Below are 25,843 nucleotides of genomic sequence, written 5' to 3' on the forward strand. Positions count from 1 at the left end.
AAAAGAAAAGATGAAAAGTTCAGTTAAAAAGAATAGACCTCTAGAATTCTTTGCATAATTATGATATTATTATATTGTTTCAACGCGATAATTGTATACAATTTTCATACAATTTAATCAGATCTCCAATAAAATCTCCAACTACTATATTCTAAAGAGATTTGGGAGTCTAGTAAGCACTTCAAGTATATACTTGCATGAGGAACTATATTTTCCTAGATCAATAATTTGACTCTGTTATACCTTCATTGTGATTAGGAGAACATGTCTATTTCTAGAAACTGTGATAACCTGAAAATTGGTATGAATAAAATCGTGAAAATTATATGATATAAAAAATAACTCAATATGGGTGAAAGATTTGCATGGGATGAAATTTTGGAAGAATTAATTCTATTTAGGTAATTTTAGTAATTTCAAATTTTTCGTTTTCCCATATTTATAATACAGTTTGACTTATAATACTACTTATAATACTATTTTCTATAGTTTTTTTGCTTGTTTTTTAAACTTCATTTAAAATGAGTGTATGATATAATTTAATGTTCTATGATGAAACTTTTAGATAAAGATCGACATAAATTATTTTTATCTGCAAATAATTATTCTAAATGTTAATGCATTTTTTTTTATACCATCTTAAAGATTTTCTAAGATGTTTCATTTTATAATTCCTGAGAAAGAAATAAAGGCATTTTATAAAATCTTTCGAATCTTATATTTCATTAGAATTATTACAGAATGAGAAATTAAAAAATCTTAGAATGTTCAGAATTCATATATATGAAAATTTTAGTAAAGATATAGATTGTCTCAGCATTTCTGAAGAATATATAATTTGTATAAAAAATGCAATTGTTCCAATTTGTATGAAAAATAAGAAATTTTCTAAAAAGTTAAAAATTATTCAAAAATTTTAAAATTTATATAAATAATTCTAAAAAAAAAAAAATTTCTCTAAGAAAAATTTTCACTATGGGAAAGAATGATTTTGTGAAACCTTTTATCTGCATAAATCTCTATTTCATTAATTAGTGTGACAAAGAAGAAGACAGAAGAAGAACAAGCTAAGCGACGAAGAAAGCAAATTATTGCTGTCCCTCCATCGGAAATTTATGCTCCACACGCGTATTTGATTTTGTGCTACCGGGAAATATTGAATGATAGCGAAAAGGTGAAGATCGGACTACAATATATATTATATAAATATTATATAAATTCTTTGACAACTCGATATCAAGTGTCTCACATTTGTTCTAATTGTAGATCAGATTTCGGAAGAATTATCTAAGAAAAGTCACACCGGACGAGCCAGACATCATTATCCTGCAAGACATCAAGGACCTCGTGCTCTTCCTCCTCGTGACGTCCGTCAGCCCCCAGTTCATAAATTTCTTTCACTTGCCGATCGCAGACCGATTTTTGAGAGCACTTATCATCTATTTTCAACGCTTCGTGCAGATATGGGAGGACTTGGTAAATGAACGAGCGGCCACCATGAAGAAGGCGCCTAATCCACTGGCGCGTGGACATAGATCTCGATATGCCGATGAATTGCATACTCTACGTTGTGTTCTGGGCAGGGAGTATGCAGACTTGCTGATGGGCTGCCGGGATGGCCCTCGCTATCACCATATGATAACCAATTCGAAACGCACGGCTACGCAATCTCAGGGCGAGAAAGATCTGCGAATCTACGAGGCATTGATAAGTGTGGCTCATAGAGTCGTATGGATAGCATTACAACGGAAACATTTCACTCTGATCGGTACGACAAAGAGTATATAATGTTCTAAATAAATATTGTATATCATTTTACAATGATATACAAAGAGAATACTATATACATCGTATATCACTGTATAATGATGAAGATTTTGCTATAAATATTGTATATCACATGTAAAAATAATACATGTAAAATAATATTTATAAGATTCAGAATGTTATACGCTGAATGTATATTATATATGTATTTACGATATTATTCCTATTTGATATTTGAGAACTGATTATTGAATCACTGAGCATCGTCTCGCAGAGCTAGAACTGCACAGGCTGCTCCGGACCGAGGCGTACAATACCGCGCAAAGACAAAGCGGCAGCCAACTTATTCAAGATATGCTGGAGGATGATATTCGTGTACTACATGGTCCCAAGACAACAGTGAAAACTCGAAAATTGCTCAGAAATTCTCCCTTACCTCACGAGCTGATATATGCAGATTGCGATTATCGTCTTCTATCGTTAGGTGATATATATTTTTTATGAAAATAGTATATTTATATTCAGAATAATTTATAGAAATAGTATATCTAAGGATATTTAAAGTATTAAGATCTATATGTAGAAATAATATATTTATACGCATGAATTGTGACTCCGACCAAATTCCGATTAACTAATTCAACTAGCACAGTTACAAAATTAAAATTACGACATGACGAGAATTTTTTCACAAGAAATTAAAAATATATTAAAAAATACATATTATATGTAAATATTTACATATATTAATATTAATATATGTAATAGATAATTCTTATTCAATGTAATAGATAATTCTTATTCAATAAATATAATTCTAATTCAAGAAAAACTAAAACAATATATATTAATATAGATAAATTCTAGAAATACGATTATTGACGAATATAATATTCTTAGTTTTTTAATATAATTCATTATTTCTAATTTAATTTTTTTATGTAAATAACAGAATATTAATAATTCTATTCACATTAACAAGATAGTATAAATGATAAATTAGTCATCGATCAAGTTAATCAAAGTTTAGTCGTAGTCATCCTTAGTCTATTTCTAAACTACGATATTTGCGCAAAGAATAGCTGTGCATTATGTTATTCGTACTTCCATTTAAAGGCATAGTAGATATCGACATACACCATCCAAAAATTGCTTATCTAAGAAATGCTCTTCTCGTCGACGAGGAAAAGCTATCTCAATTAGAGATCAAAGTGGGCATATTAGGTCACAATCGTTCGGATTATGATATAATGTTAATGCCGCACAAACCAGAGGAACCGATAGAGCCAACAGAAATTGATTTGCTCAAAAAAAAATCGTTGGAGACGCGAAGAAGTATCTTTGCAACTAAAATCACTCTTGTAAGTGTCCGGTCGCTTTTTTTTTTTTTTTTTTTTTTATAGAAATACAAATCTTAACTGGATACACGAAAAAATCGAATCTCTGAAATATTTCTATTTCATGGTACAAAGGAACAAGAGGAGGTCGAAATTCTGCCCGAGATTGAAATACTGGAAGAGTTCCCAGTGAAAGAAATTCAGGAAGTAAACGAGAAATATGATAAGATTCGCGAAAAAGCCCGGATAAAATGGATCCTTCGAGAAATAAGACGACGTGAACGCAAAGCAACTGACTCTATCTATGTGTCAACGACAACTTTAGACTGAATGTTCAGAATAGAATAAAATTCTTACATCTATATGACGAGAATTTCACAAGAAATTAAACTAGTATTTATATATATTATACGGATATAAATTCTAGAACATCGACAATTTAAGAATATAATTTTCTTGAGTCTTATTTATCAATATAAAAATAAAATACACAAGTCCAGTTGTTTTATCAAGCCGATATTATCGTTAGGATATGAATGACAAGGATATAAACTGAACGCTATAACGCAATGTAAAAAATATGCTTATTATAATTGGTGATGCCTAATCAAGAGTAATAATGCTGATATTTTACAAGAAGATACACATATAGATACATTTTCAAGCAATGCGTTATGATTAAATTCGGCATTGTCCTGTCCATAAATAATTATTGTATACCTAATCGCTAGCACTATATACGTAATAACAATACATACGACGTTAATTTAATCCCCAATGTGGGTCGATTTGCAAATTATTCCGTTTCCGTTTGCATCTACTTACGATCAACTCGCTATTTGCGTTTTTTGTAATCATTCACATTCAGCTAAACGTTCATTACTTAGTAGTGCGCTTTGCACCATTGCGACCCGTTTTTCTTGAACAAATGACACGCATTATGTAGCAACATAAAAAAAAGAAAAAAAATTTCTCAATATTTGGCACAGCGATTTTGATAATAAAAACCAGATTATATTTTATATCTGCCCGTCTTGCGCACAGACCTATAATGAATAACATTTTTAATGTTTTCTTTATCGATAATTAATTACGTAATGTGTTACATTTTCCCGTTTCATCAAGTTATTACGATATGTATCGAGATTACGATAATCCACAGTATATCTGCGTATCGCGTTTTATACAACTATTATTACAATGGAATTGTAACAATGTTTTATCGTGCACGTACTTTAGGAATTAAATGGCAGTAAGCAACTCAACCATTCACGCACTGTTACACCACGATCTAGTTTTACTTTCAGAATCCGTGCCTTTATATTTTTCATAAAAAAAAAAAAGAAAAAATTCTCTTCTCAAATGAACATTGAAATATTCCCTTGAAAAAATATACGTGATAATAAAAAGTGTCCTTTACTTAGTTGATACACAGCGTGTCATCTTCTCATTTGTAAGGCTACAAAGCGTGTTGCACATTCGGTAACAATATTAAAAAAATGAAAATTTTCGGCACTTTTCACTAATGTTTACTTCACTTAGATATTACAGCTACTCTATCGCTGAACATTTGTCTACATGAATATAATACAGAATGGACAAAGTGACAATATTGATTATCCACATATATTAATAATATAACGATAATAAATGTGATTATTTAATTGTGTTATTGCAGTAATCAGATTATTGAAAAAAACGTGATTATATACACTACGTATTACATATTTATGTAGACATATGTATATACTTCTTTTTCTTTATAAAGTCAGTCATGTGTTTGTATAAACATATATTCTATGCACAAGGTTTTATAATGAAAATTAAATTGTGGAAAAATGTACTTTATTTAAATAAAATTTAGGTAATATATTTTCAATGGATGATACTGCATAATGTATATAATATTCATAATTTTTTTTTTATTGCCGCCGTTGGAAAAATAATGCAAATACCATTTTTCACATTCTGCAAATTAATGAATAATTTTACTACCACAATTTGCTTTAATATAATGATATATATATGTATGCGTGTGTATACTTTATACATATATGTATATATATATATATATATATATACATACATATAAAATATATACAGTTATGTACGAACACCAAATATTTCTTTCAAATATTATATCGTTTGACTCCAATTATTCTGTACTTTAATTTGTAGAGCTAAACTCCAGTTTGCAAATCAGAATATGTTATTCACAGTTGCTACAGTATAATCAATAACAGATAAAATCATTACAAATCAGTCATAAAAATACCTTTGTACCTATTATTTGAGTAGTCAGTAATTAGCTAGACATTACGTGTAATTCAATAAATATAGGATCTATTAGTAAACATAATTTAGATAATTCCTGCCGTTTATTTCAATAAAAACAAGCCATATATAAAAATGAAAACTATGCATCTCGTTTAGCTCGCGTGTATTGGAATCTAATTTGAACCATTAATGTGAACTTTAAGTTCACTTTCGTCCTTTCTACTTATACATTTCATTATTCTTCAAAATGATTGTATGTATTAATTGCAGCTATAACAATTTTTTCTAAGCAAATTTATCAAGTGCAAATCAAAGTATCTGCAAATAAGCTACAAATATAATGCATGTATTGCAAATGTAATAATAACGCAGAATGTCCGTGATTATTTGTCAAAAAGGATGGAATTCTCGGTTTTTACACTGCTACTTGTTTAACATAAACCTACCTGTGTTGTACCCGATGTTTTTATACTAAATTCATAAATTTGCTATTGTTTTTTTTTCATTTTTTACTTTCTGTATGTCAATCCCTGCCATTATCTCGGACTTGCGTGGCTATGTGATAAACAGTCTATAACGCAATCTTACGTTTAGCAGCACAGACACAAACAGTATTTCTTTCTACATTACAAGGAACACGCACGAATTCCTTTCCGAAAAATTATTACATTAGGATTGGTGGGGCTACGAGGCAATGTCTGACATAAGCTGGGCAAGCAAGGCCGGCTCTAAAAGTCCATGCGTCTGCCCCATCCTCTCCAAGTTTCGTACATCTTTATCAACTTCTTCCAAAGCCCGTTGCAATTCCTCCTCTTCTTCTCTCGACGGCTCATAATCTCCGTTTCTACCCTCTATAAATTAAAACACATCTTACATTATCTCATGAATTAAATATAACAACGAGTTCTACACAATCTCGAGATTTACAAAACCAAAGATATGGATGTTGCAATTACCGATAAATAAGTCGTTAAAAGCATCCGGGGGCAAGTTATTGAGCACGTTGCCAAAGTCATGCTCAGCAGAATCCAAGGAAGCAAATACTTCATTATCCCCAAGTTCGACTTTGAGTCCTCCGCTCAGGCCAAGAGAACCTAATCCCAATCCTAGATTTAAGTTCGACGTGTTTGAACACGTTCCTTGCGGAACATTCAAATTATTCAACATCTTGGTATGATTTTCACTACAGTTTATTTGGCTCATGAAATGACTCTCCTCGGGCATCAGTGCCACACTCTTGGTAGTCTCTATTTTATTAGAGGGCGGTCGTTTACGTTTCTTCGGCTTGGACTTGGGTTTAGGCTTCGCTGGGATAGGAGGGGAGACTGGAGGCTTTTTACGAGCTTTCTTTGGTTTAGATTCTTGGATTTTACGATGATAATTGTCTCTTTTTCTCGCGTGTTCTGGGCAAAGAGGTAATTCGTGCGCGACATCAAACACAGGAACACAACACTGTGTGTTGTCACTAAACTTGGCAGTGCAATGCTCAAATAAAAGCTGATCTCCATTCAACATAATGTGGCGGGAACAATGCCGGGTACAAGGCAAAGACGTTTGTTGGCATCCCTCCGCCCCACATAGCCCTCCAACTAATAGCGGTCCGTCGAGTACCTTGCTGGTACTTGGAGAGTCACACAAAGCTCGCGCGGTAGAAGTAGGATCTTTGGAAGCGGCATCCAGCAAACATCTGACCCTGTGCCGCAAAACAGCTTCAGTGTCAGCACCATCGATACGCAACTGAAGCAACTGTCGTTGTAGCTGCGAACGCAATTGGGATAGCCGAGCCGCTCGATTTGGTGATGTAGTAGATTCGCCGAAAACCCAATGACGCTGATGTATCATCAACTCGTCTCCGCTTGAATCGCTGTCAGATATCTCGTCCCCAGCCCTGGGATAATACAACAGCGTATGGTCCCGACTTGGCCTCCTAGGTCGCAATCTCTGCAAATTTTCAATGTGTCGTTGCTTACACTGAATTAAATTAGAAAATTTGTGATCCAAGTTCACCCCAATGCCGTTGTCGATGTTTGCCTCTGCTGTGGCATTGACTCCAACAATCTTGTAACCTGCAACTGGAACAGGCGCTACCCTTATCCTCTGCTTCATGCATTTCCCTTTTGACTTGTTGTTTTTGCAACTTTGCATCACTTCGGAATTTGTCGGTGGAACCACCGTGGCATGTCTTCCCGCTGTTGCAGCAAATGGTTCTGGTTCACTGAAAATGTATGGATCAACATCTTGATGTGCCTCGGTTTTCAGCAAAGCCTTCAAGCGGTCCGAAAACTTCAATTTATTGTCCATGTTTGAGTTTTCGGAAATTGGGACCTTCATTGATTGCTGCTTCTATCCAGATCTGTTCCACCTGCATTCTCAAATCCTCCAAGTCAACTTTCTTCCTATCTAGATCAAACTTAGTTCACGCTATGTGCTAAGATCCAAGATACAAACTATACCATTTGATTAGAAAAATGTAATACTGAGACTGTAAGAAAATTAAAAAATATGTTTCGTGTCATATCACAGATATTTTCTATTGCAAAGTTAATCAAGTAAAAAAAAGAAGATCCAAGCGTATTCGCATAAACAGTACTATTCTATACTGTACATAGCTCAATATAAGCTAAATTATATGATATACCAGTCACATTTAAATATATCGATATGTTATACACATAATGTATCCTTCTCTAAATGTACACAGTCATGGAATTTGTATTAATTAAACTTACAAAAGGCTTAAAAAACAATTATGCCTATTCAACGACTTTGTTTGCCTACGCAGTACAGAATTAATATTCAAATCGCATTGTCAACACCGCTCAATGCTATTCGTGAATGCGGTTTATGAATGTCGAGTTCCCTGGTTCAAGCAATAAGCGTGAACTTAGTCCATTGCTAGATGAGGACAAAAACGATCCTTGCCTCGCATAGTAGTCTACACCAAGCATGCCCTACACAACATGTCTGAGCAACTGCGTCGTCGTCGTCGTCGTCGTCGTCGTCGTTGTCGTCGCGCATCGAGCGGACGTTGAGTCGGTCTGCAGCACTGTTGGAGTGGCGCGCCTCGAGGATATCGCGGTTGGAAGCGTGGCCATATCACCAGAGGGTGATCTCCCCGCCGTTGGCATAGACACGCGCACTCGATCAGAATCTTCTTTCTTGTGCCTTCTTTTTCCTCCTTTTTAGGTTAGGTTCGTTCACGTCACGTCACGTCGAGACGGCGGGACACGGCGTGTTCCCGATCCTCAACGAGGCAACCGGAAATACTCCTGGGACAGACCTCGCGGCATACTCAACTTCGAGATTGCTCGCGGACGCAGGGCTCTACCTGCTCACCAGCTCTCGTTCACGACGTTTCACAGGCACGATTTCGAAGGGAGGGGAAGGAGGGTTGAGGTTGGGACGACACTGCTGGGCTAGCAATCGCTCTTAACAAAGGCGACAACGGCGAGGGCGGATGTTCCGTCGAAACGTGCCACAGCACCGAGCTTCCCTGCCCCCTCGTGCACGGACTTGCTCACCACGGGTGGCACACACAATGCGGTCTTACGCGCAAAATTTCGACGTCTGTCGATAATAACATTAGAAAGACATGTCAGGCGTGCGGGGGCAGCAAAATGGCGGCCGCAGCGCGGCACGGTACATCACGAGTCAGTCCTTGGGGTTCAGGCAAAAAATCCTTGAATCTTCGAGCAATAATTGTCACGGATTCAATGATTATCTGAATCCACGTTGAATTAATAATTGTAGACGACACCGCAGACGAGACGTACGACGAGCGAGAGTCCGCGCCACGTGGCCAAAAGATCGTTCTGCGCTCTGTAGAACATAACCTGTATATGACTCTGCGCGGGCGATAATTTTTCCTTTTCGAGACTTCTATGAACTACTATTTCAATGTAAATTGCACCTCGAATGTTCTAGAAAGAATAGTGAAGAAAGAGGTGCAAGGAAATCTGTACGAGCCGATGAATCGGCTACCTTCTTGTCCAATTTGCCAAAGTCAAGATTGCTCAAAGATTCTTCCCATTCGTTCGAATGAAATTCAAAATCTAACTGCGAAAATGATTCACCCAACTATGTCAATGTTGCTTCATGCCTGAAGGGGACCATGTGCGAATTTATATTTGCTTTGTAGCTGAACTTTTTGCTCTTCTTTTTTCTTTATCTCGCTAATGTTTGATTATGTATCTGTTATTTTTTTAAGTACAAAAAGCGTGATAGCGCAAAGCATCTTAATATTCTTTTATAATGGATTTTTTATCTCTTCTTTTTTTCCTCAAATCTTTTTTTGCTCTCTATATCTCAAGTCTCTTTATGTATATACATACATACCTATATCCTTTTATATACTAACATACATACTTACATACATACTTAATTTTATCATACAATCTTAATTTTATCTTCTCTGAACTGATTATCAAGAAAAAATAGTGACTAAAACGATTTAATATTTACATTAACCGCATGATTCATGTTCAAATATAATAGTCATGCATAATCATTGTATTTTCTTTTCAAGTTATATATATGGTATCTCCTTATCTGTGAAAATTTTTCTCAGAGTTTTATAATTTAGAGTTTATTAATTTTTCAAAATTTTTAAATAATTTTATAACTTTTTCGAAAATTTTTCAGATGTGTTATACAAATTCGAAGTGCCGAAAAAGCTCTTTACACATCTATTCTAAAATATCATATATCTTGAATATTCTGAAATATTCTAAAATTTTTGATAAAATCTAAAAAAGTTAATTTTTTTTCGAAATGAAAAATTTTAAAAACCTTAGAACATTTCAGAATTATATATATGAAAAATTCTAAGATTTTCTCAGTATTTCTGAAAAATATTCTAATTTATATAAAAATGCTTAAAAAAATTTATTTACCTATCGAGTTCAAACAAAACAAAGTCTAAAATCAAAACACAAGCATTTTTGCGGGAGATATCTAAAAGACGTCTTATATCTCGACTTTACATTTCTGTCTGTCTGATCGACAACGATACAATGAAATCAATTAAAAAGATTTAAAAATTTTAAGTGGAAATATTTTTTAAAAATGATCATATAAGGGGCGTTTAGTTTTTTCATAAAAAAAAAAAATTTGTACGGTTGATAAGATTGAAGAAAAAAAATTATGTAATATCCTCTATCTATTTTTCCCTCGTTTATCAGGCCTCTCATGTTTGTATAAAATATACATGTGACTGTTTTTTCATACATTTGATTGCGGCAATTAATATAGAAAATGCAGAATTTTTTTATCGATTTCAACAAGTAATTTATAGATTTGTAGCGAAGATTAATTATCTAGGATTCATAATTTATTAATTGTTACGTAAAAATGAATAAATTTTTTCTCACTTACAAAATGGATATAAAACTGTCAAGACGTTCAGGAAAATATTTAATAAACCATATAAAAAAGAACAGATTTAAATGTTATTTCTGCCTTGATGCGTTAATATGTAGATCGATAATATTCGAGCTTTCGTATCATCGAATTGAAAATTTTTTAATCCCAAAAATTACAAGTATTAATAAATGATACTTTCATAAACAATGTTTGCAATTATATCTATATATTATGTAATTATATTTATTATATCATTTATGTATTATATATATATATATTTATTATATCATTTATGTATTATTTATTAAAATTTATAGAAGTTATAGAAAGAAAAAAATATGCTGAATTGCGTAATGCTCCTTCGTAACATATTTAGAATTCCTTTATATTATAAAAAAAAATAAAGCTGTGCGCGCAATTTTTATATTTAATTTACATTATTTATATGAAAAGATTTCTTTCACTAGATGAAACGAAAATTAAATTGGATTAGCATTTCAAATGCGTATTTCATAAATAACAACACTGTGTTATTACAAATGTTTATCTTTCAACAAGGTGCTATACAACAAACTGTGTACATATGACACACACTCGATCGTTCCGACGTTTCGGCTGAAAATCGGCGGAAGTTTGCTTATTTCGATAAACTTCACCCGATGCAATACCGTGTAATATATTAATAAACATATTATGTAACATAAACGTGTGTGTACACTAACTAGATGTCTTACAAGTTTCAATTTACATGAGACCTTCATACAATTGCAGATTGATAACAAATAAGTCAATTTCAAGTTATTTTACATCATTAGCTATTAAATGCACAATTGGCTCATAAAAAAATGATTAAACATGGAATTTAATTCCTTTAGAACGCAGAAAACAGACTGTACATTTGTGACTTTCTCTAATAAATATATTCATATAAATATATTGATCCAATTATATCGAAGATTACGTATGATCTGGATAGTAACTCAAAAAAATATTACATTAATAAATGATGTAATTAAGTAATAAATGATCGAAGACTTTTCAATATAAAGAATAATAAATGAAGGACGAATAACAATACATATGCGTGTGAGCCAAATATTATGAGAAAAGATTTTTAAAAACAATATTTCATAAAACTACTAATTTGTCAACCTGGAGATGATGGAAACTATTCAATCATTTTTTGAAGATTCTACTCTTTAAGTCGATTGAACTGTTCTGACATTAAATTCTTAGTTCGAGGTATAGTGGTAGACCCAAGGGACGGTAATTCTTTTATTATAAAAGTGTTGTATTTGCAAACTGTTTACGAAATAGTCAGCGAATCTTCGTTACGTCGTTCGTCGTTGAGGTCTCTGCCCTTTAATAACAACTGGCCGGCCTTTTATGACACCTCGTTTACGCCGTGAAGTCTGAAACATCAATGCCCAACGCCCCATAACTTCAACTACGTTTCCAGATCAATTAATGTATCATGATAAAACGGCAAAACGATACGAGAAATTGCATGATTAAAAAAAATATATCTGTCATTCTGTATCGTAAGACCGTAAATATATATATGCATACCAACCTTTTTAGTAACATATGAATTCGCGCGACGAGTAATAACTCGTTCGGAAATCGGAATTATTGGTCTATTAAACTCCGCTGGTTTCTTCACCCTACAGATACATTTCAAAATTATATTAATAAATAATAATATTAATAATAAATAATAATATTAATGTAGTATTTTATAACAATAATAAAAGGATAATGATATATTAAATTTTAAGTAAAAGCTGAAATGTGTCATTCACCTGTAAATCCTGACAAGCCAATGCTCAGTGGTGTAAGCTTCTTCCAGATATGTTAACTGGAAATTTTTATTGCCTATTTCCGCATTACGAGTACGATCATATCCGTAAGGCGATCGATAGTCTATTTTAACGTCCCCGAACCGATAATAACTCAGTTTATACATTAGCGAATTCAAAAGAGTTGGAGAGCCTTCAGAATCCACACGAAATTCCCCTCTTTCGGTGAAATAATCACTTTCGCGAATGTCTTGGGGATGTTCACCCTCGGCGATACGGACCATCCATAAGAATTTGTTGATATCGTCACCTGAATATCCAATCATCCCGCCAAAGATAATCAACACATAGTCCACATCCAAAGACGTCATAATATCGTAAGCAGCACTTTCATTCGAACTCATCGCTTTACCAACTAGAGCTATGTGCGAATTATTCCACGTATTATTATCCACGAGAGTAGTTCTACAAAAGAGAATTCACACAGTAATGTTAAATTAATTTCATATATTAATTTATAAATTTTATATATTATTATAATATATGCAAAATGACAAAAAAGTTTGGCCACAAAGTTTTATATGTTTATGAAATCATTATCCAGGTAATAACTAATGTTATTGTAATTTTAACATTCAAAATGACATTAAAGACATTTTAATATTACATTGACGATAAATAACATCAATTAGTTTGGTAACAACGTATAAAACAAATTCTTAAATATTAGTTACATAATCTTATTAATTGTAAATATCAAAAAAACTGCATCAAAAAATTGTTATTAATTGATTGGAGACCGCTCTATTAGTTACTTGGCGTAATTCATTCGCGGAAAGATTCGTGCTCATCGTTGATGCATATCTTAAAGCTTGCATTAAAGTTAAAGATAAGCATTTTAAATATTAATTATTGTTTTTAGTATATAATTATTATTTTTAAATAACTAACATTCCAGAGTTTATTTTTTTAAATATAAGTTACTAATAATTTAATAAAAACTTTGTGTCTATAGTTCTTTTTCTATAGTTCCTGTATTAAGTGATATTATAAGTGTTGTACCTGTTAGCCATACCAGCAATCTGATATCCGTAATCCCACCAGCTCATGACTCTAGCGTCATTGGCGGTGTTTTGTGCTAACCAATAGTAAGCTTCTCGAAAATCATCCAGTATGGCTCTGCCACCATCGTTACTGTAGGACGCCAAAACAATAGATGGACTAGAATAAGCATTACTAGTCACCCACGTGCAGTGCACGGTAAACATCATCAGTAGCATTAACATGCCGATAATAATGACATTGCGAAGATTAGGACCTAATCCGTCACCATTGCCTTTTGACCTCTCATGTTTCATTCTGCGAAGTTTACCGGCCTTATCATACAACGCTCTACCGGGACTTCTCTCTCTTTCTTCCTCACTCTCCTCGTTACTCTCATTATCATTACCGTCTCTGTCTTCTTCTTTGAGGAACAGTTCCACGAGTCTACTGACAGCGACTCCGGCTAGTATACACACTACCGGAGTCAGAGTCAACATAAGTCTTACCATCACACCAGCAAAATAAACGGCACTTATGGCATATAGTACGACTGCAAGAAGAATATTACAATTTTTCTTATTGATATTTTATTCCAAGACACACTCTCATCATAGATTCTTACCAAAAACACGCTCGTCATTGACATGTGTGATGCAGTACCAAAGACCAACTGGAAACAATGCAACTAAAATGTGCAAGTCAAAGAAAAAACTGAACCAAGTTGTCGGCTGGTGTTCCGATACAGATGCTATTATAGGGATATGTATCTTGGCATAACCGGTATCCCACAATGAATAAAATCTACCACTCCATGGAGCGACAACGCCAGTGTACGTTAAGATGATCAAAATTAATAGCAGCATACTAGTTGTTACAGCCACCACACCACCGAAATATTTCATTTCGGATTTGGTAAGTACAGTTCTTAAGTATCTGCAATTAGAGAGCTCAATGTAAGTATACTGCAATATATATCAGAGTGTGTCCAAAATGTATACTAATGAGAAAAATTTTTTCTGTATTTATTTGTAAAATAATATAATCATGTTTTTCTGTATCAATTACAAACATCAATTTATAGAATAGTAAATAAAATTTTCAAAATTTAAATAAATGCAAGCATTATTTGATATAGATATAATAATAAAATGTAAATATTTCTAATTAAAATATTATTATAACAATTGTAACGCTTAAGTTTTTCAATTTATACTATTTTTATAATTTGTTAAAGAATGAATTTTGTGATCAAGCTTTAATTTTATTTTAATTTTTATTTCTATAATTCTTATAAATTTAGACAGAAAAATTTTCATTAGTTAAATATTTTAGGAATATGATTGTATTACTATGAATAAATACTGCAAATTAAAATAATATGCAATAATGAACAAATTAATGTTATAAAAACGGCACATACCTAAAAGCTGCTACAAAGATTGTCAAACCAAATACGCCACTAGCTGCCATATGTTCAGAAGTTCTAATCGGTTGAAAACCGACGAATGGAATCTGCATACTTAGTAAAAGTCCAAGAACATAAAACGTAGTGTAACTCGTGAACAATCGATTGCTAAAGCGATTCATGATCAGTAAGGCAAACACATGAAGTGGAATCAGATTAATAATGAACACATAGCCTCCCCATGCTGATACCATATAGAAGTAAGATAGGGCAGTTATGCTCGCCCAAAAGATTGAGCCAGTTTTGACTGATTTAACCCAAAGATAATAGGTAATTTGCAATGCAAAGATCGCGATTCCCTCATTGTCGTAACTCCCGGCTACGGATCTCGAAATGTAGCCAGGTACAATGGCGATGAAACAAGCGGCGAACAAGCCAGCCCCAGCACTCCATATTTCCTTCGTTAATAAATACGTAGATATGGCAGTAAGGCCACTAAAAATTGGAGCTAGAAATACACATATGTCTCTTATATGCACTGGTATGTTCAGAGAGTGCAGTATGTAGTGTATCGATCCAGATGTTATCATAAGTCCAGGATAAACGGTTCCACCAACAATCCGACCTAATGGATACCAGGCCCGTTCGTCGAACCAGTTTAGAAAATTGTAGAATCCATGTTGAACCATGTATGCTGTCGCTCTATAATTGAACCTGAATTTAAAACATATTTATTACATCCTATCCGCTAATTAGTAAAAAATTCGTAATGCTATTTACTTATAAAAATGAATCAATATACAGACAGAATAAACAAAATAAAAATACAAATCCTTTAACCTAAATTTAATTTATTTAAATTATTTAACTTATCAATATCCAGATAGTCAAATTAGCTAAAAATAGGTATATAAAATACTATATAACATATTACATTAATAAATAATAATAGTATAATCTACTGTTTTCCTGATATCTATAAAAATATATCAGAAAAAAAGCAACATTATGAAATCATAGGTTTTCTATAGCTAAATTAATGTATATATTTTTGGAACTTCACTGATCCTTTTTTATTTCTATATTAGAAATAAAATCTTTTTTTCTCATTTCAGCCAAATATCGAACATATACTTTCAAACTAATTTAGCTATAAAAAAAAGATTTAAAATGAAATAAATATATTTGATATTTGGCTAAGGATCCTATTTTTAACTTTTATGTGTCAATGTCATCACATTGTTAGTTTTATACATAGTAAAAAAAGCTAAACAATGAAACAAAATTAAAACAAGTATTCTATCTTTGTTATTCATTGAATGTCAAAGATAAAACGATTTGTGTCGACTATGTCGTTATAATAGGAGCCCTAGGCCAATATTACATATACATTTGTCAAATATTAATTGGCTAGGATAAAGAAATCCAAGATTTCTATCTTACAGCCAATTTACATTAACATGTTTGAAAAATTTATGACAAATGTAATATTAGCCTAAAGCAAGAAATACAGGAATAAAAAACAGACATGACACAATATGCTCTATTTCTGTTGCATTTAAGTCTGCTTCAGTTAAATTATAGTTGACAAAAAAATCAAGTATAAGGAAGACACAGTAGACAGAAATCTAAAATTGACTATCTGGATACTCGTTCTTCTATATTTTCCAGATAAATTTGAATTATTGGCTACTAACTCACGCTTCCATTATGTAACGGGAAAATAATAGAACGATAGTTTATCAAAAATATGATAGTATATATCACATGGTCATGTTGAATGATCCCACACCAGGTTACGTACCAGGGATCAAATTCATGTATGATGCTTTCAAAGCGTATGACCGCAAAAAGCCTCGAGGCGAAACCAGAGATCCAAGCAAGTAAGAGAACGGTAAAGGTAATGAGGGAACTTAAGCCAGCGGCGTTTGTCAATGTGGAGGACTTCATCTGTTTGGTCGTCGACCTCTTATCAGGGAACATGACCTTCGCGTTGGCTGACGACGTAGAGGACGACGACGAAGAAGACGACGAGGGCAATTGCTGCTGCTGCTGCTGCTGCTGTGACGACGACGACTTGTTCGGCAACATGTTCTCCTGTTGGCCCGCGCCCGCCACGAGCGCGTTAAAATGTGCGATACACCGTATATATATATCCGCGTATTATCGATATTCAGAACGTGGCGCGTTCGCCATATGTGCCTCCAGAATACCCGTGGTCCAGTGCGTAAGTTGAAACTGTTGAGAGCGGGGCGCAACGAATTATCAAATATCTCACTGTACACTTGAACTTTAGGAGGCTAGGACACGTCGAACGCCGGCTACGTGTTAACCATGACTTCCACCGCAGCATCCGCGAAATTCGCACCAGAGTGCAGTAGTAGACAGGAAGTCGATAACTTTTGAATTTCGAACATGCGATATCGACATATCGCTCGTTCAGCCTCAAGGTGCAATTTTATGCAATTTCATACTGATGTTCGACGCTCATTTTTAGCGTCAAAATAGGTCACATAGTCAAAACTGACGAAATCAAGCGTCATTGGCTGCGCTCAGCAGAGAAAGCAGCTTTACAACTGTTGCAAAATTTTCAGATGTGATTGGTTTATACATTTAGATCCAGTGAGGAACTAAGGGCAAGACTAATCATATTAAAGAATTTTACAGTTGCAAAGCTGCTTTTTCTTCTAACGCAGCTATTGGCTGCGTTCAGCAGTTTATTTTGCAACTTTTGGAAGTTTTTTCGCGTTGATTGGGTTATGCTTTTAGTTCAAGAGGAATGGTCCTATCAGCAGATAATCATAAAACGGTTGCAAAATTGTTATGTTCTGCTGAACGCAATCATCGTCGCTTGTTTTGATGTTAAAAATAAGCGTCGAATGTTAGCATAAAAAGGTGTTTTTTGTGATCTTTCTGGACAAACCAAGATCAGAAGATCCTATATAGAATTAATCAATAATTGGCAATTAGAGAATTAAATATCAATTAGGTACCACTTGTTGTTTTTAAAAAACGTGCTATTTTTATCTACCAATTAAATTATTTTATTTTCAAGTTGACGATATTGTGTTCAGTCTGCTTTACAATGCAATAATTATGATAACTAAAATATATCTTAATAATTCTTCTGATGATGCTGAGATTTAATTCAATCAATGATATTGTGCCAACAATTCGTGATAAACAATTTGTTTTTCTTGGTAAAAGGAATCCCGCGTGTTTTAAAGGCAACGGAAGTTCAAGATTAGTTCATAATTTCCAGATTTTTAGGTAGAGTGCAATTCTTCGACTTTTAATTTTTTTCTTGTGATGTTAACACAACACTAAACAGGCGTTTCAAATCGTAAGGTTCGAAAAAAAGGAAAATCTGTTAATGACAACATAATAGTGGAATGAAGTTAATATTCAATTTATTAAGAGAATAGACAGAATTATGTAAGCAAATACACAAAATAAAAAGTATAAAGACAAGCGTTATATAACCTCAAGGAAAGATTGAAAGAAATTCTTCAAGTAGTGCTAGAAAAACCTTTATTTTGAATAGTTTAAACGTAAAAAAATGTTTATGAATGAAACGAATAAAGTGCTGAAAGTTTATATAGTTATTGTACATGTTTTATAATTTGTAAACGATTCGAAACAACAGATAAATGGTTTAATTTTTAGTTATAATTTGTGTAATTATGATATATTCTTATTTATATTGTACATAAGTTCACATAATTCCATCTTAAAATCAACTTTATTTTTGCAGAACGTAATTGTAATAGAGAAATATCATCATAAATAATATAAATAAAGTACATTGAAACTCCAATGTTCTCTAGTAGAGCAAGATTAACAAAACGCACAGGAAAAAATCCCACTGGACGTTATGATTTTTTAAAGCTTTTAGTCACCGAGTATACAACAACATCATCTAAAGGTAAAAGATTAATTCATAACATGAACATATTTTTTAATTCTAAAGAAATGTACATGTTCTTGGAACTTAGCAAAGTTTTTGTTATTAGTTTTATTTTTTTAATTTTTCAAGTTTAAAACTGAAAAGTAAAATTATGAAACAAAATTATTTTAAATCATTTATATTTAAAAATCAAGAAAAGTCTTAAAATCATCAAGACTCATATGTTCTAATTATGTTTAATTATAATATCGCTTACAAAAGAATATGAATAAAAATTTATCAATAAAATTATTGTTTTTCTTGATATATATAATCTGTGTAACAATAATTAATCAACGTCTTTCAAATTATTAGACGCACAGGAGCAAGTATTAGCAAATTTGGCAAATTTTGCGTATGATCCTGTAAACTATGGATACATGAGACAATTAAAAGTAATTGATATATTTCTCAATGCTTTATCTCAAAGCAATCCAAAGTTAGTACGTTTTGGTATTGGTGGTCTCTGCAATTTATGTTTAGGTAAGCATATTTTTGTGCAAAGAGTCACCTAATATTTGTTGTATTATATGTAATATTCTTTTCAGATGGAATAAATAAATTATATATTCTGCGCAATCAAGGTGTCGAGTTAATATCATCATTACTTTCTTCCGAAGACGAAGATGTTTTGCTTGGAGTAATTACTACCTTGATGTTTTTGATAACACCTGAATCAGTAAATGAGATAACATCACCTAGAATAATTAAACGCATGCTGGAACTTTCGGATCCATCATATGAACATAGGCGTGTTAAAAATGTAGCAACGTTATTCCTAAATGACTTTTGTGAAACGAGTGCTATAGAGAAAGTGAAGACAGAGAATCAGTCTTGTAAAAAATGAATCTAATTTATTGAATATTTATCTAATGCTCTTTATTGATTTAAATTGATATTTTTAGTAACTTGTAATATAGAAAGTAATATCATGAAACTAATTCAATTCTTTGCTGGGTTTCTCAAAAACCACTCTGTAAGAACCACCAAAATACGATCATTCGCTGATACAACAATGAACAATTTGAGAGAAGGAGATCAAGTGTCGGTTCTGAAAATAATAACAAATGATGATATACTCAAGTTTGCTGAATTAACAGGCGATCATAATCCAATACATACTGAATCAGCAAGAAATATTGCGCATGGTGCTTTGCTCAATGGCCTAGTGTCAGGTTTAATTGGTACAAAATTACCTGGTGCAGGTACTATAGTTATCGAGCAAAATATTACTTTTCCTAAACCATGTTATGCTGGCGATACTGTAGAAGTTATAGTTAAAATTACATCAGTAAGAAAAATCATTAAATGCGTATATATGTGTATTGCTAATGGAGATAGAATCGTATTAGAAGGAGAAGCTAAACTTATGAGAAAAATATTGTAATATTTTATCATTTTACACTGTAAAAATATTTATAAACGTATAAAATTATAAAAAATATTTAATAAAAAATTTAGTAAAACTTGACATGTTTTATTTCATAAATATATGTTCATGTATAAATACATATCATGTATATTGATAATTATAGAAAATAGATATTTATATGTATTTTGTATTTATATATGTAGTTTGAAATTATTTTTAAGTTTTCTCTGAACATAATTTTATCTGTAATAATATCATCAAAATTGTAATTAAAATCTGTTGCTAATTTGTACATAAGATATATCCCAATCATAAAACAATTAAAATGGGACTCTTACATTGCACCTAAAATTTTGCTTAGCAAGCATTTCAAATGTGGCCCATGAGAATATTGCAACATACTGTGACAGATTTAAAGCATCGACTTTATATTTGAGTGCAGTTTTGTGAAGTGATACAGTATAGTTCGGTGAAAAGAATTTTGCAGTAAATATTTAAATTAATTTAATTTATTAAAATTCAAAATCGCAGATTCTCTCAAAATCAAGATATATTCTTCATTTTATCCTTTTAAATATTTAAGAATCGTTTATATATAATTTAATCTGACTAATATAGTTAAGATTGAACAAAAAGCAATGTTAATAATAGTAGTAATTCATATTTCAGATCAAAATGTATTTAATATTAGTGATGATGGCTCTTTGTATATCGTATTCTTATGCAGAAAATAATAGTACTGTTACAAATATTAAGTCATCTACGAATACAAAACAGCCAACTGGCTGCGTCTGCGCTATATTTTTAAGCGGACAATTTAAGAAAGGCAGCAAGGAACAACCCAAAGGATATCCTGCACTTATCCATGAATATCCTGATTCAATTCCATGTACTACTATTGGGAACAAACTTTGTGTCAACAAATGTCTTGAAATTGTAAGTTTAAATTTTAATCGTTAAGAAATTATATATCCTTGATTCTTAATAATTAATTATTAGTAATTAATATTTAATTTGTATCACCCTTCTAAGTAAAATATTTATTAATAACAAATTGAAATATTTCACAGATAGTGAAACATTTACCAAACAGTCAAGCAGTTCTATGTGCTTCTATAGATCGTGATTGTCACAAAGAAAGAGTGAGTACACGTATATATAAGTTAATTTTTACTATATCTTTATTTGAAATTATGAAAATTATTTTGTGTATTGAAACCATATCATCTTAATAATATTTCTTTATAGGCTTATCTTTTCTTCAAAAATTGTAAAGATGAATGGATAAACACGAACCTATCAGCCGGTAGAGAATATTGCTGCAAAGATGGCATGCCATATAAATGTTAATTAACATGTATTTATAGGATAACATTTTTGCATCGAAACGTCTTCGATTTTTATATTATAGTTTGTAATCTTGACAATTTAAACAATTTTTAATAAATTCATTCGCTTAATGCTTATAATACTTTGAATATCCCACCATTTAGCTTCTAAATATAGCTTGAAGATCATCAGATACGCTCCATAAAGACACGCAGGAATTCAGCACGAATATCTCAAACCATCACCGTCCTTCTATATTTAGACTTTGAGGTATGAAAATTTTGTATACGCGGTATCAATGCAGAGTCTATAATTCGTAAAATTTGGGATTAGAGTGATCGTTGGCTATCAAGGCACATCCTGAACTTCAACTTTAAATTACTAAATCAAGTTCAAGTATAACCCCAGGAATTTCAATCAGATTACACTATGTCAGTTTTAAATTACACGATCGTACTGTTTATTGTTGCAACTTCACGATCACACAACACTTGGTCAATTACCTTGAAGATATTAAAACTAAGCAGTATATAGTGATATAGTTATACAAAGATGTGCCACGTTTTATAGAAACTGGCAAAGTTGCGCAACACATGATTAGAAAAGAATATCAGATTCCGTGATAATAAAACATATACACAAAATGTGTGCACGAGTCCTGGCATGTCCGCTGTGTTCGCAACCTGGATTCCTAACGCTTGACGCGCTACGAGCTGGACTTGTAAGTGTAGCGACTCGACCCTTAATATGTCCTGTCTGTAACGAAGTATTGTTAGGCATAGATAAATTAACTATACATTTATTTGGTCACACGATCAATCTGAACAATGCTACAGCAGAATCGTCTAAATCTGTAGATATGGCTGCTACCAATGAACATCTGGTCGCTATCCACAATGCACACAACATTGCACCGCAAAACTGGAACATATTGAAGCAATTAGATAAAGTTGAAAGTGGTAACAATAGGACAAAACTATCAGATTCTGACGTGCCGAATGTAGAAAATATCCCTGCTATAGATTCCCAGCCTAAAATGCAAAGCCTAGATTCATCAATAAAAGGCATGAATCAATCTAGTTTCATATCAGATTACAATCATGACATGATTAAAGTAAACATTCTTCCGCAATCAAATTCTTCCGGGAATCATAACACAGTTCAGAAAGTAATTACAAATCTGCAACAGGAAACAAATTATGTGATGCAGTATTTTTGTAATGATATCAAGCATTTGAATGTATCCCAGGAAGCTATACAGGCGGAGAAAACAGCTATTTCAGATTTAATTATTGCAACAAAGATAGCAGAAACTGTAGATACCAACATCTATCAAGATATTGAAAAGGAATGCACTGAATCAAAGAGTAGTCATTGTGTCTTAAAAGAAAAACTGATAACAGATTTAATTGAAGAAGAGCATGATCTTCATAATTTTCAATCAGTCCAGAATATAATCGCAAATGTCTGCGCGAGAAAGTCACTGGAAGAACACAATGATAAGGAAGACTTGCTTAATACGAAGAACGCGATACTCGAAACAAATACCGGGGATCAAAATCAAAATTTAGAACACGACCAAATATTACCTCATATACAAACAAGTGCCAAAGCCATCCATACGATAGCACCGAAGGAAAAAACGGAAAGATGTAATTTATGCGGCTTTTACTTTCCTGACACCAACATTTTAGCTTTACACGAAAAATTAGTGCACGAGCAGGATTCAAGCAATAATCCAGAAAAAGTTCTTAAGAATTACTCTTGCTATCTGTGCTCTAAGGTATTCAAAATGCGAGGCAGCTTAATGGTGCATATGAGAGTAGCTCACATTGGACATAATTCAGGCAAGTAATTTTATTATATCTAATTAATAAGTAATTCAATATATTACTAATTTCCTAAAATACAACGGCACAATTTAAAATTTTTCAGAAAATAAATTTCAATATTTTAAATCATTAATTTTTCAATAAATTAAAAAAAATGACAATTTTTAAGTTATATCATTGTTGTAGCAATGAGGAAAATATAATTATTATTATAGTTTATAATTCGATATAATACGCAATTAAAATTTTTCACACATGATAGGTTCTTTTTCTAAAGGTGACCAAAATGAAGTCACCTGCGGTGACGCTGGATACGCGTGTCCTACATGTGGAAAGAAATTCAAGAAAGTGAGGATACTTCTACGCGTTTTATTTGACATTGCAAACTTAATAAAAATATAAATTTTTCTCTTGCTTTTGTGTTTCAGGAGCAACATGTAATACAACATTTAAAGACCCACGAGGGGAAGCAATGGGAGTGTGATACTTGCAGTAAAATGTTCACAACGAAATATTTTTTGAAGAAGCACAAACGACTGCATTCAGGAGAAATGCCTTACAAATGTAAAATATGTGACAAAAGCTTCACCTTCCAACAATCGTATCACAAGCACAGACTTTATCACAAGGATGATAAGCCGCATACTTGCGCGACTTGCGGTAGATCGTTCAAGGAACTCTCCACGTTACATAATCACGAAAGGATTCACACCGGAGAGAAGCCATTCGCCTGCGAGACATGTGGTATGTTACGAAAGAACAAAGATGAACCGATGCAGAATTAATCAAATAAACAATCGTTTGGGATTGACTAACAATTACTATTCATTATTTTGTTTGCGTAGTGTCTGTAATATTATGGTGTGCTGTGCATGGCTTACTGAAATGCAGGTAATTTTTCACGAGAAACGCTTATCTTGTAAGTGTGCTGCAGGCCACAACAACGATAATAATCCTCCTATAACTGCCGTACTAATTCTTCTGCAGGAAAATGTTTCCGTCAGCGTGTTTCGTACTTAGTCCATCGTCGAATTCACACAGGAGTGATGCCTTATAAATGCACAATGTGTGGCAAAAGCTTCCGATACAAGGTACAAAGTGATTGAATGTTTTCAGATGTGACGCTCAATCTTTTGTTAACTCACATAATTCGCGCTTATAGGTGAGTCAAAGAACTCATAAATGTCCTGTACAAACTTCAGGCAGCACACAGCAATTAACATCTGATACACGAGAGGCTGATAACAGCACAGTCAGGTCACAGGTCACTGATACCCTGCAAGAAAATCAATTAATAACAAATTCCGCCGATGAAGAAAATAAGTTCGTTTTAATAATAAATTCTCAAGGACAACCTGTTTTAGCGCTGCACTCAGAAATAAATAATATATCCTCTGAGAGAAAGGAACAAGGCATTGAATTTACAGAAGCCAGCAATACTAACGAAGATCTAAAGAGCAAGACATGGAGTAACAGTCTCAATAGTACGGGACTAAAGGAGTCAGCGGAATTAATTGAAAGAGTACAATCAAACAATGAAAAGATAGATGCAAAAAGCACGAACGATTTCTTTTCCATAGTGATGTCACCTCTTGAAACTAGCATATCATCTTCGACGTTTGAAATGGAGCACTTGAGAGTATCTTCGCCTAAACATAAAGAGAATCCAATAGATTCTTACACCGACTTCCCACAAGTTTCTGGAAATGTACAAATCAATTTAGAGCCAGACATACAGCAAAATTTCAGCCATAATAAGAATGTCACAGAATCTCTGCAAACCATAAATGAAGAATCATTGAAAGAATTGCTATATGGTATGGATAGAAAATGAAGCAAATATACACTTCCAACTTAAGTGGCTCCTAGATAATCAATATATTATTGTAAAGTTATTAATTGTCTAGAGGTTGTAGACTATTTGTTTTAAATTATTTAAAAGAGGCATTAATAATATTGTTGTACAATATTGAGTATCTAAGAGGCTATTTTAATAGCACAAACTACAGAAAAACTTCATTTATCTAAATATGAGGGGGACAAGATAATTGGCGCCATTCTATTTTTCTATCTTTCATGGCAATGATTACAATGTTAACAAAGACAAACTTGTGTGGATTTGTATACCCAAATAGAAAGCATTGAAGAACTCAAGTGTGAGTTTGTATAGTTGGAATTGAATATGAATTTGTTTGTATAAAATGGAATATAGATAAATGGAGTTCTACTGTAATGAAATAGCATCCATTGTAGATAAATATATATAATATATATATTCTATATATATATATATATATATATATATATATATATATATATATATATATATATAGTACAAGAGANGTAGACGACGACGACGACGACGAGAGGAGTG

At 32.6% G+C, this 25,843-nt stretch overlaps 6 protein-coding genes across 6 annotated transcripts; 4 read left to right on the forward strand and 2 right to left on the reverse strand.

Moving 5' to 3' along the window:
- Nucleotides 1-18: 18 nt before the first annotated feature.
- LOC105618228 lies at nucleotides 19-3,434 on the forward strand. The gene is made up of 6 exons (XM_012199769.1): nucleotides 19-401; nucleotides 1,036-1,174; nucleotides 1,267-1,768; nucleotides 2,042-2,251; nucleotides 2,884-3,128; nucleotides 3,240-3,434. Exons 1-6 carry the CDS (start codon nucleotides 349-351, stop codon nucleotides 3,432-3,434), a joined length of 1,344 nt encoding a protein of 447 aa, XP_012055159.1. The 5' UTR covers nucleotides 19-348.
- Nucleotides 3,435-6,065: 2,631 nt separating this feature from the next.
- LOC105618229 (INO80 complex subunit D) lies at nucleotides 6,066-7,712 on the reverse strand. Its single transcript, XM_012199771.1, has 2 exons — nucleotides 6,338-7,712; nucleotides 6,066-6,232 (listed from the first exon to the last, which is right to left on the reverse strand). The coding sequence occupies exons 1-2, from the start codon at nucleotides 7,710-7,712 to the stop codon at nucleotides 6,066-6,068; spliced, it is 1,542 nt and encodes a 513-aa protein (XP_012055161.1).
- Nucleotides 7,713-11,376: 3,664 nt separating this feature from the next.
- LOC105618230 (dolichyl-diphosphooligosaccharide--protein glycosyltransferase subunit STT3B) lies at nucleotides 11,377-17,081 on the reverse strand. The gene is made up of 7 exons (XM_012199772.1): nucleotides 16,795-17,081; nucleotides 15,006-15,704; nucleotides 14,208-14,518; nucleotides 13,604-14,135; nucleotides 12,545-13,006; nucleotides 12,316-12,406; nucleotides 11,377-12,154 (listed from the first exon to the last, which is right to left on the reverse strand). The coding sequence occupies exons 1-7, from the start codon at nucleotides 17,079-17,081 to the stop codon at nucleotides 12,074-12,076; spliced, it is 2,463 nt and encodes an 820-aa protein (XP_012055162.1). The 3' UTR covers nucleotides 11,377-12,073.
- Nucleotides 17,082-18,806: 1,725 nt separating this feature from the next.
- Nucleotides 18,807-20,301, forward strand: LOC105618408 (armadillo repeat-containing protein 7). The gene is made up of 5 exons (XM_012199951.1): nucleotides 18,807-18,915; nucleotides 19,252-19,419; nucleotides 19,485-19,772; nucleotides 19,842-20,227; nucleotides 20,278-20,301. Exons 1-5 carry the CDS (start codon nucleotides 18,807-18,809, stop codon nucleotides 20,299-20,301), a joined length of 975 nt encoding a protein of 324 aa, XP_012055341.1.
- A 682-nt stretch (nucleotides 20,302-20,983) lies between these two features.
- On the forward strand, nucleotides 20,984-21,658 carry LOC105618231 (follicle cell protein 3C-1). The gene is made up of 3 exons (XM_012199773.1): nucleotides 20,984-21,244; nucleotides 21,379-21,450; nucleotides 21,557-21,658. Exons 1-3 carry the CDS (start codon nucleotides 20,984-20,986, stop codon nucleotides 21,656-21,658), a joined length of 435 nt encoding a protein of 144 aa, XP_012055163.1.
- A 622-nt stretch (nucleotides 21,659-22,280) lies between these two features.
- Nucleotides 22,281-25,303, forward strand: LOC105618232 (zinc finger protein 583-like). The gene is made up of 5 exons (XM_012199774.1): nucleotides 22,281-23,484; nucleotides 23,732-23,817; nucleotides 23,898-24,213; nucleotides 24,457-24,560; nucleotides 24,632-25,303. The coding sequence occupies exons 1-5, from the start codon at nucleotides 22,281-22,283 to the stop codon at nucleotides 25,301-25,303; spliced, it is 2,382 nt and encodes a 793-aa protein (XP_012055164.1).
- The last annotated feature ends 540 nt before the right edge of the window (nucleotides 25,304-25,843 follow it).

The sequence above is a fragment of the Atta cephalotes genome, assembly GCF_000143395.1.
Source record: "Atta cephalotes unplaced genomic scaffold scaffold00016, whole genome shotgun sequence".
Taxonomy (NCBI): domain Eukaryota; kingdom Metazoa; phylum Arthropoda; class Insecta; order Hymenoptera; family Formicidae; genus Atta; species Atta cephalotes.

Excerpts from the sequence above, each read along its gene's own strand:
- LOC105618228 (XM_012199769.1), top strand. The coding sequence starts at position 349 with ATGGGTGAAAGATTTGCATGGGATGAAATTTTGGAAGAATTAATTCTA. Across the intron at positions 1,769-2,041 it reads GAAACATTTCACTCTGATCG|AGCTAGAACTGCACAGGCTG; the intron begins GTACGACAAAGA and ends ATCGTCTCGCAG. Across the intron at positions 2,252-2,883 it reads TTATCGTCTTCTATCGTTAG|GCATAGTAGATATCGACATA; the intron begins GTGATATATATT and ends TTCCATTTAAAG.
- LOC105618229 (XM_012199771.1), bottom strand. The coding sequence starts at position 7,712 with ATGAAGGTCCCAATTTCCGAAAACTCAAACATGGACAATAAATTGAAG. Across the intron at positions 6,233-6,337 it reads TTTTAACGACTTATTTATCG|AGGGTAGAAACGGAGATTAT; the intron begins GTAATTGCAACA and ends TTTAATTTATAG.
- LOC105618230 (XM_012199772.1), bottom strand. The coding sequence starts at position 17,081 with ATGTTGCCGAACAAGTCGTCGTCGTCACAGCAGCAGCAGCAGCAGCAG. Across the intron at positions 14,136-14,207 it reads CAATGACGAGCGTGTTTTTG|TCGTACTATATGCCATAAGT; the intron begins GTAAGAATCTAT and ends TTCTTCTTGCAG. Across the intron at positions 13,007-13,603 it reads ATTGCTGGTATGGCTAACAG|AACTACTCTCGTGGATAATA; the intron begins GTACAACACTTA and ends TCTCTTTTGTAG.
- LOC105618408 (XM_012199951.1), top strand. The coding sequence starts at position 18,807 with ATGTTCTCTAGTAGAGCAAGATTAACAAAACGCACAGGAAAAAATCCC. Across the intron at positions 18,916-19,251 it reads TACAACAACATCATCTAAAG|ACGCACAGGAGCAAGTATTA; the intron begins GTAAAAGATTAA and ends TCAAATTATTAG. Across the intron at positions 20,228-20,277 it reads TTATAGTTAAAATTACATCA|AATCGTATTAGAAGGAGAAG; the intron begins GTAAGAAAAATC and ends TAATGGAGATAG.
- LOC105618231 (XM_012199773.1), top strand. The coding sequence starts at position 20,984 with ATGTATTTAATATTAGTGATGATGGCTCTTTGTATATCGTATTCTTAT. Across the intron at positions 21,245-21,378 it reads TCAACAAATGTCTTGAAATT|ATAGTGAAACATTTACCAAA; the intron begins GTAAGTTTAAAT and ends AATATTTCACAG. Across the intron at positions 21,451-21,556 it reads GTGATTGTCACAAAGAAAGA|GCTTATCTTTTCTTCAAAAA; the intron begins GTGAGTACACGT and ends ATTTCTTTATAG.
- LOC105618232 (XM_012199774.1), top strand. The coding sequence starts at position 22,281 with ATGTGTGCACGAGTCCTGGCATGTCCGCTGTGTTCGCAACCTGGATTC. Across the intron at positions 24,214-24,456 it reads ATTCGCCTGCGAGACATGTG|GAAAATGTTTCCGTCAGCGT; the intron begins GTATGTTACGAA and ends ATTCTTCTGCAG. Across the intron at positions 24,561-24,631 it reads GCAAAAGCTTCCGATACAAG|GTGAGTCAAAGAACTCATAA; the intron begins GTACAAAGTGAT and ends TCGCGCTTATAG.